The 15289-nt window shown below is 41.0% G+C and overlaps 1 protein-coding gene across 8 annotated transcripts in view; it reads right to left on the reverse strand.

Annotated features, from left to right (window-relative positions):
• Window positions 1-15289, reverse strand: part of Tmem117 (transmembrane protein 117) — a 530788-nt gene that overhangs the window by 74401 nt on the left and 441098 nt on the right. The window contains exon 7 of one of the 8 annotated variants that reach the window (XM_029560338.1): window positions 205-262. The exons of the other annotated variants lie outside the window; for them this stretch is intronic. Coding sequence (XP_029416198.1) covers window positions 233-262 — 30 coding nt within the window. The 3' untranslated portion in view covers window positions 205-232. Of the gene's footprint in view, window positions 1-204; window positions 263-15289 lie in introns of those variants that run through there. 8 annotated transcript variants of the gene reach the window in all.

Here is a 15289-nt window from a genome sequence, read left to right on the forward strand (position 1 = left end):
AGTCATGTTACAAAGGAGAATTCACAGCGAGAGGTGGACCTGACGCCCTGATTTTCAACATGCTGCTCAAGTATAGAACTCTGGTGCAATACACAACAGCCTCTGAAAAACATGAAGAGGGTAATGTTCCTCTCCAAGTCTGTGCGTCCAGCCAAACACCGTTCCATTCCCTGATCCTTTCTGAGTCTCTCAGCATCCTGATTGCTGGGCTTTGGACAAGTTCTCTGGTTCTTCAGGTCTTTTGAACACAGTGACTCCAGCACTTAACGTAAAAGGCAGAAGTCACAAATTAAAAAGACTGATAAATACAGAGCACTGATTACCTACATCTGAATCACATTTGGGCTATGATTCAAATCCTAGAATTCTACGTGGACCTACATGAATTTCTACAGGAAATTTTATATGGGTAGCACATTGAAATCTGCACTAGACATGTATATGTATATCTAGCCTAGCTCACAAACAGAAGGGATGAACTCTTGGGCAATAATCCTGAACGGTTGCTATAAGTAATCTTAACAAATATAACTTGAAACAAATCTTTTAATGTAAATAACAAAAGGTATAATATCTTTAATGTGGAATTAGGCAACGAGAACAATATTAGTCTATTCTAATAAGAAACTATACAAAGGCTAGAAACAACCACTTCACAAAATAATAAATACAAATGACCAGTAGACCTAAGAAAACCAACCATTTCAAGTATTACCTCATAGGTAGGATACAGATTAAGAAAAAATAAGATGTGAAGGCAGAGAAGATACACTTAGGAAGAGGAAGGAGATCACTACGACAGGTGGGGGGCAAGGGCGGATGCTGGTTAGTGAACGTGATCCAACTACGTTATATGTATGAAATATGATGAACCTTATCGTTTTACACAACTACACATTAGCAAAAAAGGCTAAACGTATATGTGTGTGAAAACCCACAAATTACCTTAGCGTTCTGGGTGTCTACAAACTGGAAGATAGTTTAGCCAGTGAAATGTTTGCCAGACCAGCACAAACACCTGAGTTTGATCCTCAGCAGCCACGTATTAGAAGCCAGGCATACTTATGTGTGCCTATAATCCCAGCATCAGGGAGGCAGGCAATACAGGTGGTTTCCTGAGACTTGCTAGTCAGTTAATGTAGCCTAATTGGCCAGCTTCTGGTGCAGTACAAGACCCTGTCTCAAAAATTAATGTGGAGAGGGGTTAGACGGATAGCTCATCAGTTAGGAGCACTTGCTGTTCTTTCAAAGGGCTCTGGTTTGATTCCCACCACACAGACGGCAGATAACAACCATCCCTACTTAGTTCCAGGGCGTCTGTGGGCATTGCATGCATGGGTGCACTCACATACATCCAGGCAAAACATTCATACACATAAAATAAAAATACATAAAAATGTAAAAATTTAAGGTGGAGAACGATTGAAGACACCTAACATCCACCAACAAACTTCACATACATGAACACACACATGCATGTGCAACTAGACACACACATAAGAATACTGTATTAATGTAAGTGAAGTTGATTAAAATCCAACCTAAGGCCTAGCCTACAAGTGTGCTGTCAGTATGGAGGTTCCAGAGGACTCTATTCTAGTACAGAAATACCTGCCATCCACATTCATAGCTGCTCTAGTCACAATAGGCAGGAAATGGAAACAATCTAGATACCCATAAACTGACAGATAATAAAAACACGGTCCGTTTACACAATGGAATATTACTAAACTGTCAAGAAAGAAAAATGAAATCATGGATTCACAGGTAAATGGATGGAACTAGAAACAATCATCCTGAGTGAGATAACTCAGACCCAGAAGACAAACCTCACATGTTCTCTCTCATATGTGGATGCTAGTTCTTATACTTTAGATATTAGTAAGGGGCCATGGTGAGGGGGATTCCGAGGAGGAGAGATATAAGGAAGTGATATAAAGGTGGGAAGGAGAATAATGGGATGGGAAGGGTTAGGTGGGGTGGGGAAGAAGGGCGAAGACGGGTGTGGTGAGGGATAAGGAGCAGTAAAGGCCTTTTGAAAACATCATGCAGAAACCTAGTACTGCAGAAGCTTCCTAAAATGTATGTATGGATAAAAATTTAACTAATTACACTGTAATGGGGGTGGGGGTAATGCCCTATCAGACACAACAAGCTAGCAAATAAAAAGTCCAGGGACAGCAATGGGTTACCTCTTTTGAAGTTCTTGGCCAAGGGGATCCCATAGACCCCCCCAAACTTACAGACTATTGCCATTGCAACAGAACTTGATGATGAGACCCGATACTCAAGACATACATATATGCGTCAGAGAACATGGAAGAATCCAGCTGGTCCTGGGCTGGAAGCTTCATACCTACTGACTACCTTTCACAGTACTGGAAACGTTACCAGAAAAGAAAATTATCATCAGTCTCACCCAGCTGTGAGTCCTGCAGGCTACAATAATGTTTGCCCTGGCAAATGGTCACTGGTACAACAGTGCTATGTAGATCATGGTAGTAACCAGACATTTTATGATTGGATTTAAAGCCAAGTTGAACCCATACTTAGTACCTTCAGGACCAAGAACCTGTGACTAGATAGGTCACAGACCTAGAGGAGGACCTACTACAATTACTCTGCTAAATGGACATAGTATTAAACCAATGCCTAATGACTTGTCCTTATACCCAGTCTTCAAAGAAGCTTCTTTTTGCAGTAGATGGCGATTAAGAGAGACCCACAACCGGTCGGAGGTGCAGAGAATTAGAGGCTGTGGAATGTTCAGCCCTTCCTGGGATTTCTATATTACACCCTTTACCCCCAAGGCTCAGGGACTGTGGCAGAAAGGGGTGAAAAGTTTATCAGAGCCTGAGGCTTTAGATAAGGACCACAAAACAGTGTTTACTTGGACACCACAAGGGGAGTTGCACATAAGAACTCATGGTGGTTGAGACAGCATACACAAGACCTGTGAAAGCTCTAGCCGGACAAAACCTCATCAGGGAGGAGGGGAGGAGGGCACCAAGTCCCACTCTTAACTGAGGAACTATTGTCGACTGATGGCTGCTTGGGGTCAGTTTCCTTCAAGTGTGTGACCAACTGGACTCTCTGGGTTTAACAACAGCAACAACACAACAACAGTCACCTCATTGGGTGGGTAGGGAGGTAGGAGTAGATCTAGGAAGATTTGGGGGGACGGGGTAAAATGATCAAACTACATTGTATGAAATTCTCAAAGAATTAATGAAATTAATAAGGGAGAAAGATAAATAGATCCCTAACAAGAAGAGCACGGAGACATTGCCTATTATGCAAAGATGAGTGAAAACGTGGAACCTTAGAAAATTACAAGTTTGTTATTGGCTTGAGAGGTTGGGTGAATGACAGCTGGAGGATCTGATGACAGGACAGTCTTAGACTTACAAACTAGAGTTATATATGAGACACCTAGGTACATATTTCTGCTTGGCAGTCAGATATCCAGGTCTAGAATTCAACTGAGGCATGCAGGCTTAAGATAAGACAGAGCATAAGACCTGAAGACACAGAGGTTGGTACAATTGTCTTGGAAAAAACAACTAAAATAAGAAGATAAAGGAACTCTGGGCACACACTAGGATGGTTGGACCCAGGGAACTGAAGAGAGTAGATTTACAATTTGGTTTTGAGTGAGAAAAGACAATACCCCAAACCTAAGAGGACTAAAGTTCAAGTGCCGAATATAAGATCCATGGATGCACCACAGATCACATTTACACACTCACCAGTGAGTGGGACCCTAACTTCATATTCGTGTAATTAGAATGAACTTTGACCTCCATGACCTTGTTCTCCCCCGACTCTTGTCAAAAGCCCGTCTTTTAAAATTTAATTCTTTATTTAATGTGTATGAGTATTTTGCCTATATGCACAAGTGCACCTGGGCATCCAATGGTCATGGAGGCCAGAAGAGGCGTCGGATCCCCTGAAACTGGAGCTGCAGATGGTTGTTAGCCACCATGTGGGTGCTAGGAACTGAACAGAGTCCTGTGCAAGAGCAGTCAGTGCTCTTAACCACTGAGCCATTTCTCCAGACCTAGGAAACTCATCTTAAGTAATCTAAAGAGGAAGAGAAAGTTGCAGAAAATAATGGCACAGCAAAGAGAGAATGTGTATCAGGACACATTATATACAGATTATACAGATTATACAGATGCAATTATGTATATATATCTGTAAACAATTTTGCTAACATATTGTAGGGAAGCTGCACATAGCACTGTGTATGAGACGGTAAAACTTTCCCAAAGTCTCTTGCACAAGGTGAGGCAACCGTCATTTGTCTTCTCACAGCTTCTAATCTCCTGGCTCTAATATCTTACTCCTCACAAAGGAATTTCCTGTCGGTTCCTGACGGTCTTTTCAGCCACATCTGTCACTCTATCTATTGAAATACAGCTTGGCCTTGGTACCTAGCCTCTGTGGAAGAATGAGGATTTCTCAACTATTTCCAAACTTTCCAAAAACATATATTTTTGCACATGAGGTATTGTATTATAAAACTTAGTTTTATGCTAGTTCTATACTTTAGATCAACTTGCCAAACAAATGTACTAAACTATTGAAATCAAGCAAAGATAAAATAAATAATATGAATGTCAGTAACAAATACCATTTCAAAGGGATATTTATCAAATACATTTTCATAAAAAATAATTTGGGTAACCCCTTCAGAGGATGGCATGATAAGAATAGGAGGTAGGAATTGGCTACGCAGTTAGGGTAAAAACATCCCACGTGGTGGCGCACGCCTTTAATCCCAGCACTTGGGAGGCAGAGGCAGGCGGATCTCTGTGAGTTCCAGGCCAGCCTGGTGTACATAGTGAGTTCTAGGACAGCTGGGGCTACAAGGAGACCCTGTCTCAAAAAGACCATTGGAGGGGAGGGAGTGGGCATGGATTTGATCAAAACATCTTATATGCATGTATGAAATTCTCAATAAAATTTTTGTAAAAGTCAAAAAATATAGAAAAATGCAAGTGCATGTTTTGTTTTATTCATTTTCTTAAATATTGTATCCCTGGAGTGATGCAATTTGGAGAAAAAAATAAAATTCTAAAAGAATTCACAGACCTCATCATATGCAATGAATTTTGAGTGCCATATGGTAGTTTAGTGTTCTCTTGGAGTTCTATGGTATGCATCCGTGTAAATCAACATAACTGTAACATTCACTTATTATCAGTGGTACCCAAGAACAGCAACTTCAGAGAAGCCGTGGGGGGGGGGCTCAGTGAAAAGTCATATTTGCAAAACAACTCCCTAGTGATTCCGACAGCACTAGATGCAGTGGAGGACCCTCGGCATGCATCTTGAAGCAGCAACCAGATGATTCTAACACACGTGGCCATTACAGCACAGAGCTTCTGTAGGGATGCTGACAAACAGGTCAGGCACCACTGAGCAGGGGACAAGAATTTTCCAGAGATGTGCTGACAGATACCCATGTTTGCAAAGTGTGTGGTATGTCTAGAACCAGGGAAAAGTGAAAATAACACACTTAGTGTAAACCTCAACTCACAGCTATGGCTGTGGTACCATCTTTCAGATTCTACTTCATTATGTACCATTGCATTCTCGTTTTCAAAAAAAAAAGAGAAGAAAAAAGAATATGTGAGTGACAGATTTTAATTAAAAGACCAGTTCAGAAGAATTTCCAACTGAATTAATTTTCTTCTATTGTATAATTTGAAATGGACAAGTGTCATGCAGGTACTTTTTATGATTTGACTATTACAACAATCCTAAAACAAGGGTCAGGAAATATTTGTAATCCTATACATCAGAAAATCACTTTCTGAAAATAGAGAGATTTAACCACACTCACACAGCCACTAAGAAGTACAACCCTGATCTGAGTCGACTGAGAGCGTGTCGGTTGACTGTCATCTATCAGCCACTTTGCTGTGCAGGGCTTTAATCTGATATCCACAATAATACAAGGCTTCCAAATGTATGGGTTTTGGAGTCAGAGAAAGTTGTTTGAATGATCCTCATTTGGCTGATTTCAGCTCCTATCTGTATGCATGGAATATTCTCACTAGCAAAATTATAACTAATAAGAACATCATTCACAAAGAGGGTTTCTAGATGCCTAAATACAGTTCATGTAAGCAACCGGGACAGTGCCAAGCACACAGTAAGACTCACTGGATGCTCATCTTTTATTTGTCTTTTACCCCTCCCTGCACCCCAGCCCCCATCATCCTCCATCTATGTCTTATTTCCAATCTGTTTTCCCTACACCCTTCCTCCTCTCTTGAGTTTGCTAGGAAGGGTCCTCATTATGGTCTCCTCCTTCGTTGGATGTATATTGAAATAGGCTAGATTTTGAGCCTATAGTTTGGCAACATTCCCCAAGGGTTCTCTTCATATCCAACTCCAGAGATAATGGGACTAGATTCAGAAATGACATGCTGAGATCACATGTGGCAATATAAACATCTAAGTCCCTTCAGGATCCTACTATCGGCTGACTTTATGACCTCAGGTAAGTTATAGAATCTCCGTAGGCTTCAGCTGTAAGAGTCAGGATGTGAGAAAATTATCCTAAATGTTCCTTCTTGTACTAATCCTCTGTATAAAAACAGTTCTTTAAAAAAGGCATGAGTGAAAAAGAATATCCTGAATTCCTGAGGACTATTGTAATGCTTTTATCATGTTTTTATTGCTTACAAAATTTCTTTTGTAATTTGTTTTTGGGATTTATCATTTTATCTTCAAAACTTAATGAGGACCCCATAGAAATATCTCATATTCCTGACACTGTACATTCAAGCTACTTACAAAGGATTGGTCCATCTAACCTGGGAGAGAATAGTGGAGATGAATGTCGATCACGAGGGCTCTCCTCAGCCTCACCTGTAGAATTCTAATCTGTAGAATTATGACCTGAAGTGCAGCCATGCTGTGAGCTTCAAAACCAACCCTGAAGAGGCAGGAATGAGTGTGAGTGTTCCATAGGATACCTTTAAAGGCATGCCTGAGTGGTACAGTGATGACAGCTGCAACGCAGACCATGCTAAGGTATACCATGTTACATGGTAAGAGAGGAGGGAAGGCTAGAGCTGAACTATTCTCTCAGGTAGATGACCAGGCCCCAGCCACAGCAAAAAACACATCTGTCAGAAAAACACAAATGCGAAGGCACTAACACCTGGCAGCCTCCTTGTAGCTCTGCCTATGTGCAATTGTATAGAATTTATAACTTTCCAGTTTTCAAATCATATTCTAGTTTTCCTTTAAGAAAATACCTCAGGGACTGAGAATTTTGTTTTAAATTGGGATTAAGAACTTGAATGGGTTATTTTCTACTTGCTTAATCAAATTCATAATTCCTCCAAGCCACATTGTTTCCCATGTTTTCCTGAAGGACTTCAATGATCTTCCCTGTTTACAGTAATCCCTCACAGAACTTAATGCCTAAAACCTGCCCAACATTATATGCTAACCAGACTATTCATTCCATTTTCAAGGGAATGCATCTGCTACACTAGTACTCATGGTCTGAATTATATTTGCCTCATAATGGCAATCCCACAAGCTCTCCTACTAACTTCTGCCAAATGCCCTTCTACCATGGCCATCTGTCTGGCCACCTCATGGACACTTCCCACCTGCCCAGGCCCATTTTTATAGACACAATTTACCACTATTAGTTCTACTGTTTGGTGACCAGTTGCTGGGACAACTAATACAAGAGCATTTCTTACTATAACTCGTCTTGAAGTGTCTACCTCCCCATTGGACCAGCAGTTTTGTGGCAAGAACAAAATGGTGGCAATAAAGTTGCAGTTCAAACTTTTAGCTATGTACCATGAAGAGAGTGGACATGTGTCATGAATCCAGGTATTACTAAAGTTGTATGCTCTGAATTCCAGGTTGTGCTAGATAGCTTTAGTGTCAACTTGACACACCTGGGTTGAGGGAGCCTCAATCTGGGAATTTCCTCTATTGGACTGGCCTGTGGCCATGTCTGAGGGCATCTTCTTGATGAGTGATGTGAGAGGGCCCAGCCCACTGTGGGAGGTGCCACCCCTGGGCAGGTGGGCCTGTGTTACATAAGAAAGCAGGCTGAGCAGGGGCCAGGGAAGCAAGCCAGTAAGCATCACTCCTCCATGGCCTGGGCTCCAGCTCCTGCCTTCAGGTCCCTGCCCTGAGTTCCTACCTTGGGCTCCCAGATGAACTGTGACCTGGGATATGTAAGCTAAATAAATCCTTTCCTCCCCAAGTTGGTAGTGGTTAGAGTATTTTGTGACAGCAATGAAGAAACAAACTAAGACACAGGTCATCCTTCAGATCTGTTGTAGAAATCACCAGACTATTGTCTTTTCAGATGGGATTACAACCCTGAGTAGAAGTGCTGTTATAAAACACACATGAGAAGGAGTTCAAAGTACTTAGAAGTTACATAAATTTTCCCCAAACACAAGAACACATTGAATTGGGTGGACAGATATGTAAATAAACCTTTCTTTGTAAATTTCCTGCAAGCAAAACCAGTTGGAAAAGTTATTCTGAAATATGCTCTAACTTGTGAAAGCATCATGGCCACTTAATTAAAAATATTTTTGCTAATTTCTCTGTTCTATATTCCAAAATGACTGAGTCCACTTTGTACAACTATAATGTCAGAAAAAGTGTCCTGCTAAAGTCAGGTCAGTATAGGTCTTAAAGTCTACCAAAAGTCAGAATGCCCACTTTTAACTTCTCAGAGCCACATATGAAACAAAGAACAAACATACTTAAACTCAGTTATGTGGCAAAATATTTTAGAATGCAGTGTTCATAATTATTTTTCAGTGCAGTAAGAATTGTTTTTCAGATGCTACTACTTCTCATGTGCTTTTTGACCAAAGTATCTTTTTAAAATGTTTAATTGTACAAACTATTCATGTTTTGTGTACATATCTAATTACTGTAAGATCATATTTCAAGGGAAATAATTTAATCTAACATTTGATGGTTTATTCTTCTACCATTTAGAAACAATTTACCTCTTAAAATACCATGCATTCTCTGGCTTTTGTGAAATAGCAATATTTTCACTCCTTTATTGATTCTTTCATTCAGCAAAATAGTTATGACAAAATGCAGTGAACTACACATGAACGGTGTGAAAGGGAACAATTGGTTATACAAGTTCCTCTTCCCAAAGAGCCTGGTTTGCCTATTATCTGTTACAAAGGTAATAGACAGGTACAAAAATCAATTACTAAGAGAAGCATTGCAAAAATCCATTAAATGAATGAGGATTTGTCAACTCTTATTCTGTGAACATTTCTCTTCAGTAGCCTCTTCTCTACTTGGCTTCTTGTCAACTTTGTGTACACAGGTATCTAAGCGATATAACACACATGAATATATATATATACATACATAATACATGCATACATACATATGTATACATATATATGGCAGATATCGATCTGCAGTTCAATATAAGTGGGCTTATGAAAGTAGTCTATCACCTACTTTCCAGTTGTTTTCATTCTTTGTCTCTTTGCTAAAATATTTTATTTTAATTGACAAATAGTAATTACCAATATTTATAGGATATAATGTGATGCTATATGTATAGATTGTGCAATGATTAAACCAAGCTTACTAACTCATCCATTATTTTACATATTTATCATTCCTTCATGGTGATAATATTTAAAATCTACTTTTCCCAGTGTTGAAATAGTAATACATCACTAACTATGGCCACCATGCTGTATAACAGGTCACCAAACTTGCTCTTCCTGTATGACTGAAACCCCGTATCCTTTCACATTTCTCTCCACCATTACCATCACTACAGCCCCAAAGCACAAACCAAATCTAAGCCTAAATCCAACAACATTTTTCTTCAAATCACGTATTTCATCACAACTCTTGGCTTTAGTCCAAAGTTCTACCATTATTTTGATCTATTACTTGGAATCTTACAGTAGCTTATTCTGTGTCACAAGCATTTTAAAGTATCAGTGACATTATAAGGATCCTGTCTGCGGAAGAATATATTAAAATGAACAAGTCCTAACTCCCACTTTGAGGAGCTCACAGAGTGGTAGGGGAACCATCACAGCTAATAACGCGGCAAGAGCCATCTCAAGTAATTCTCCTTTCAAGCATCTGTTTAAACAAGTCTTGCTATTTCCATTTCTGAATAATAATGTCTTGCCTTTATTTCTATAGCTGATACATTAGCAAAACCCTTAAAACTCCATATATAAAAGGCCATAGTTCACCATGCCCATGTGAGTTCCCTTTTCTTTAAAAAGGTTGAGATTCTATTGCTTGTGTATGGTTTCAGGGATGAAACCCAAGCCCTTGCACATGCTAGGCAAGGGCTCTACCACTGAGTTACAAATTCAGTCTCTTGATCGCCTTCTTTTTAAAAATTTTATTTAATATTTTTATTTTATGTGTATGTGTATATTGCCTGAATGTAGGTTAAGTGCACCCATGTTGTGCAGTGCCCACGGACATTAGAAGAGGCTGTTGGAGCCCCTGGGATTGGAGTTACGGACAGTTGTTAGCTGCCATGTGGGTGCTGGGATGTGAACCCAGGTCTTCTGCAAGAACAACCAGTGTTCTTAACCGCTGAGCCATCTCTCCAGCACTTATTATTCCTTCTAAAGCATTTTTCGACTTTTAAGGAGCATTTTTAAGGTAATCATTAGTTTCCAGCACTTACTGCTTAGAATCCGAATTGGCTCATCCTTGTCCTTAGGCTGAAGTCCAGTTGCTTCGTGAATCATGTCAGTCCCTTCAGTGATGTGGCTTCAGGCTACTGCAGGCTGCATCATGTCAGAACTCACACACGGCTCTATCAGCCACTCACTGTGTGGTTAACCTTCCTGAGCACTGACTGTGTGAAGCACAGTTCCACACAACTTTGAGCCATACCAACAGCATAAAATAGACTTTGGATCAGCCCATGTTAATTAATTACCTAATCTCAGTCACACAGCGAGGGACGGGCAAAGCCAGGATGTCGACTATGGCAACCAGATTCCAGGGCCAAGGCTCTTAACTACATTGCTTTCGCATCCAGATGAGAGTTGTTCAAGCAAAACTAACTTGGGCTCCACTAGCTGCCAAGCTACCTAGGTCCAGAGTGTCCCGACCATACCTATGAGTCCAGTCACATATCCACGGTTTCCCTGCTTCCTGTGCACTTGTCAAACAGTTGCTGCTAGATTACACTGATCCAGTTATGAAATTCAATATTCCCTTAATCATCTCTAAGACCAAGCCTCTAGATTCCAGTCATGTGAAGCATCCTTGAAAGATGAAGAATAGATGGACATAAGAATGGGTGTCAGTCCCCCACAGCCACTGTCACTGCCTCATGCTGCCCCCATCACCCCTCCCACAGACCTGGGGAATGTCAGCATCTCAGCCCCATCTCCACCCATCTGCGTCCTTCCTCACGCTGGTCTGTCTTCTCTTCCTCTCCCCTTTCTGTGCCTACCCTTCCCTTTTCTTATCTGATGAACAAAAAGCACAGAATGGTCTATATTTTTCTCTCTTCTCGGTTTTCACAACAGATACAGTCATTCCTGAAAAAGGATGAATTTAGAAGGCAGCAGGGTGCTGATGGCCTCTTTGTACCCGAGTGAGTCTAGACAATGGCATTCCTCTTCAGAGTCATCTACTACTCATATTTCTTCTATTAAACCATAAACTATTCTACCTATCTATCATTATAAACACAAAACAGAATTTGAGATAAAAATTTCCTCACAAAGATACTTTCTTTAAAAATCTACTTGTGTTCTATAGTGCACTGATCTTATAAGTCATGCATCACTTTCCTGGAATCTGTTTATGTCTTATCTCTGATGACTTTACTAAAATCATAAAAAAACTGTGATACAATAACTAGTTTTAACGATAAATGCAGACAAATCCTATTTCATAAATACATATAAAATAATTATGCTCTAAAAGATCCCTACCTGCCCTTCTAGTTTTGCTAAACATAAAATCTTTATAGAAATAATACGGAGTTCTTGGGAAGGGGCAGGGAGCTCAGGGTAGGATGTGTGTTTATTAGGAAGAGGACCTGGATCCAATCCCAGGCACCAAGAGAAAAAAATCTAATGCTATATTTTATTTTTTATTTGAAAATTACACATTAGTTTTCTATAGTATAAATAGAAATTTCCTACTATCAGAAAATCTAATGTAAATTGCTTTTAAGTCATTTAAATACACCAAGAGGGACAGAGCTTTTAATGAAAGTACTTTCCCTGTTTTCACTAATTTTACTATTTTTCCATTTTTCTTTCATCTGAAACATGTGACTATTGACATGACTTCAACCAGAGTTCAGTTGGTTATGGATCTGTTAGGATATTTGGGTGCTGTATTTTCTAATGCCTTGACTACAAATGCTTTCTGAGATCATTTCCTGAAATCCAGTCCCTTCCCATAGGTGCTTGTTCCGGAACTTTTCAACACAATGTCCCCAGACAGGAATGCCGAACTTTCAGGACTGCATGCCTATCGAGCCACTTCCTGGGCCTCTCCTGTGCTCCGGAGGCTCTGCACTGGGGGAGGGTATGGGACACTGAGGTAGTCAGGAAGAAGGGACCTGCTGATATGACATTCGGCGGGGAAGGGAAGTGCAACCATCTCAAAGCCCAGCAGAGTGGGAGAGACACAGTCTGGCCGGAAGAGGTTCCTGGCCATCCTGGGAATATGCCTGCTACAGGGAAGAACGAAGCAGCCAACTTTGGTCTGGAGTCGAGATGGAGCACAAGAAACCCGGGAGGAAGCAGCCAGCGCCACGTGGTGGAGGACGCTGAGAGAGGAGTCCTAGATCAGGAACTTTGAGAGGCCACTAGCAATGCTTATGGCTGACAAGTGACAGCACAACAGGTCATTTCTAATTAGATTACGAGGGCAAGCTCCAAAGAACATAGAGTAGAAGGCAGATGGGCCCGAGGATTCCTCTGATTGTTTTAATGGTATAAAGGAGAGTCCGCACTGGAATGGTGGCAAATGGATGAGAAGGAAGGATTGGGTCACAAGACAGAACAGGTGAATTAGTAGCCTGGCAGGCCGACCTGACTTGGAGAACAGAGTGAAGGATCTGAGACTTCTGACTTTGGGGTTCCTTCTCCACTCCGTCTTATAGTAAATACATTCTACTTTGAATTTTAAGACCCAACCTCTCCCCTTTTTCTTTGAGACTGTACCCATATCCCTGCTCCCTCAGTCATCTCCCACACTATCCAAGTCAGTTCAGGGATTAGTGCAGGACAATCCCTTCCTAGGGAACTGGAATGGGACATGATGATTAGACAGTGGTCACTCTCGGAAGTACCAGAAACGGCTCTTTTCTTCTTTATGAACTGAAAATGCTGCTTTGCAGTGGGAGAAAAACCGAAAGCAGAAGTGGACAGAGACGAAAGATGGAGAATGACGGCTAGATAGGAGCTTTACACTTTAGTCTCCACTTTCAAGTCACCATGGAGACAACTGCAGCCCTCTTCCTGAAACGCTCTGGAAGTCCCTGCAATGCAGACATACCCCCCCCCCATTAGCTGTACTGCCAAGCCTTACGTGTACCCAAAATGGTTGCAACAGAGCTATTCCTGAGCATGAGCCCTTCATCCTGTCACGTGGTCTCTGGCTACTCTGACACTTCACTTTACCGGGTCTTCACATTTTTATGCCTTAAAAAAAAAAAAATCTAGCTTTTTCCTGGACCCGGGGGCTGAACTCTCAACCCGGGGCCACCACTGCTTCCTGATCCTTTGCATCCAGATGGACCCGATTCCTTCTCGAGGTCCCCAGGACCCTTGGGCCTGATCCCCCACCTCACCTCCCTCTGTTTCCCTGGGCCTCCACAACCTGCCAGCCTCCTTCCTGGATGCTGGGGCTGACCTTTCCTCTTCCTGATCCTTTGCATCCAGACCAACCCAGCTCCTCAGTGCAGTCCCCAGGAGCCCTTGGGGCTGCTTCCCACCTCCATTTTCCTTTGCATCTCTGGGTGGAACTGCTACCAGATGCCCTAGACCAGCATCTTTCCTGGGACCTGCTCCCAGGCCAGTCCAATCACCAAATTCCTGAGGCCAAAATCTTTCCTGTAGGGATCCTGACCTTAGGAGAGCATCTGATCTTCATCTGACTTGGGACCTGTGGAAACTTCTGAAGACAAAAGCAATCTGGCCACTCCAAAGTAAAATCAAAAGAGAGAACCTGAAGCTTAGAGGAACCAGCCTTTCATGTCCAAAAAGTAAACCATAAAGACACATAAAGTTCACAGAAAGAAGCAGACCTAAACTTGAAGGCTTGAGTCTCACACAAGAATCAGAAACTACAAAAGAATTTCACATGTCAAATTCACAGAGAAAAAATAATAACATGAAAAACCAAATATAACATATCCCCACCAAATACCAATAGTCTTCTAGAGGAGTACAATGAGAACCCCCTAGAGATAATGCAGGACATGGATAATATATTCCCACCAATTACCAACAGTCCTCTAGAGGAGTACAATATGAATCCCCTAGAGATAACACAGGACATGGACCTCAAAAGAACAATTAACAATTATAAAAAAGAATTCAGTGACTTTAAAGAACACACAAAGAAATCAAAGAACTAAAGGAAGATAGGGATAAACTTCTGAATGAATTCAGAAAAGCTAGAAATATTGAAGACTACTCAAGCTGAAAGCTGAAATGAAGAAGGAAGTGAGATACTCAGTAAGCCAATTAAAAATGACAGGAGAAAGCCTCACCAATAGGATGAATGAAATGGAAAACAGAATATCAAGACTGGAAGATAAAGTGGACGAACTGGACCACTCAAGCAAAGAGTATGAAAAATTTAAGAAATCACAAGAATGGAATATGCAGGAATTGTGTGACACCAAGCTGAAATGAAGAAGGAAGTGAGATACTCAGTAAGCCAATTAAAAATGACAGGAGAAAGCCTCACCAATAGGATGAATGAAATGGAAAACAGAATATCAAGACTGGAAGATAAAGTGGACGAACTGGACCACTCAAGCAAAGAGTATGAAAAATTTAAGAAATCACAAGAATGGAATATGCAGGAATTGTGTGACACCATAAAAAGACCAAACTTATGAATCACAGGCATACAGAAAGGAGAAGAATCCCAAGACGAGATCTTCAACAGAATCGGAGAAGAAAATTTCCCAAAATTAAAGAAAGACATGCCCATATAAATACAAGAAGCATACAGAACACCAAAAAGACAGGACCAGAACAGAAACTCTCCACGGCACATC

This window comes from Nannospalax galili, unplaced genomic scaffold, assembly GCF_000622305.1.
Source record: "Nannospalax galili isolate Female #2095 unplaced genomic scaffold, S.galili_v1.0 scaffold232, whole genome shotgun sequence".
NCBI classification, from domain to species: Eukaryota; Metazoa; Chordata; class Mammalia; order Rodentia; family Spalacidae; genus Nannospalax; species Nannospalax galili.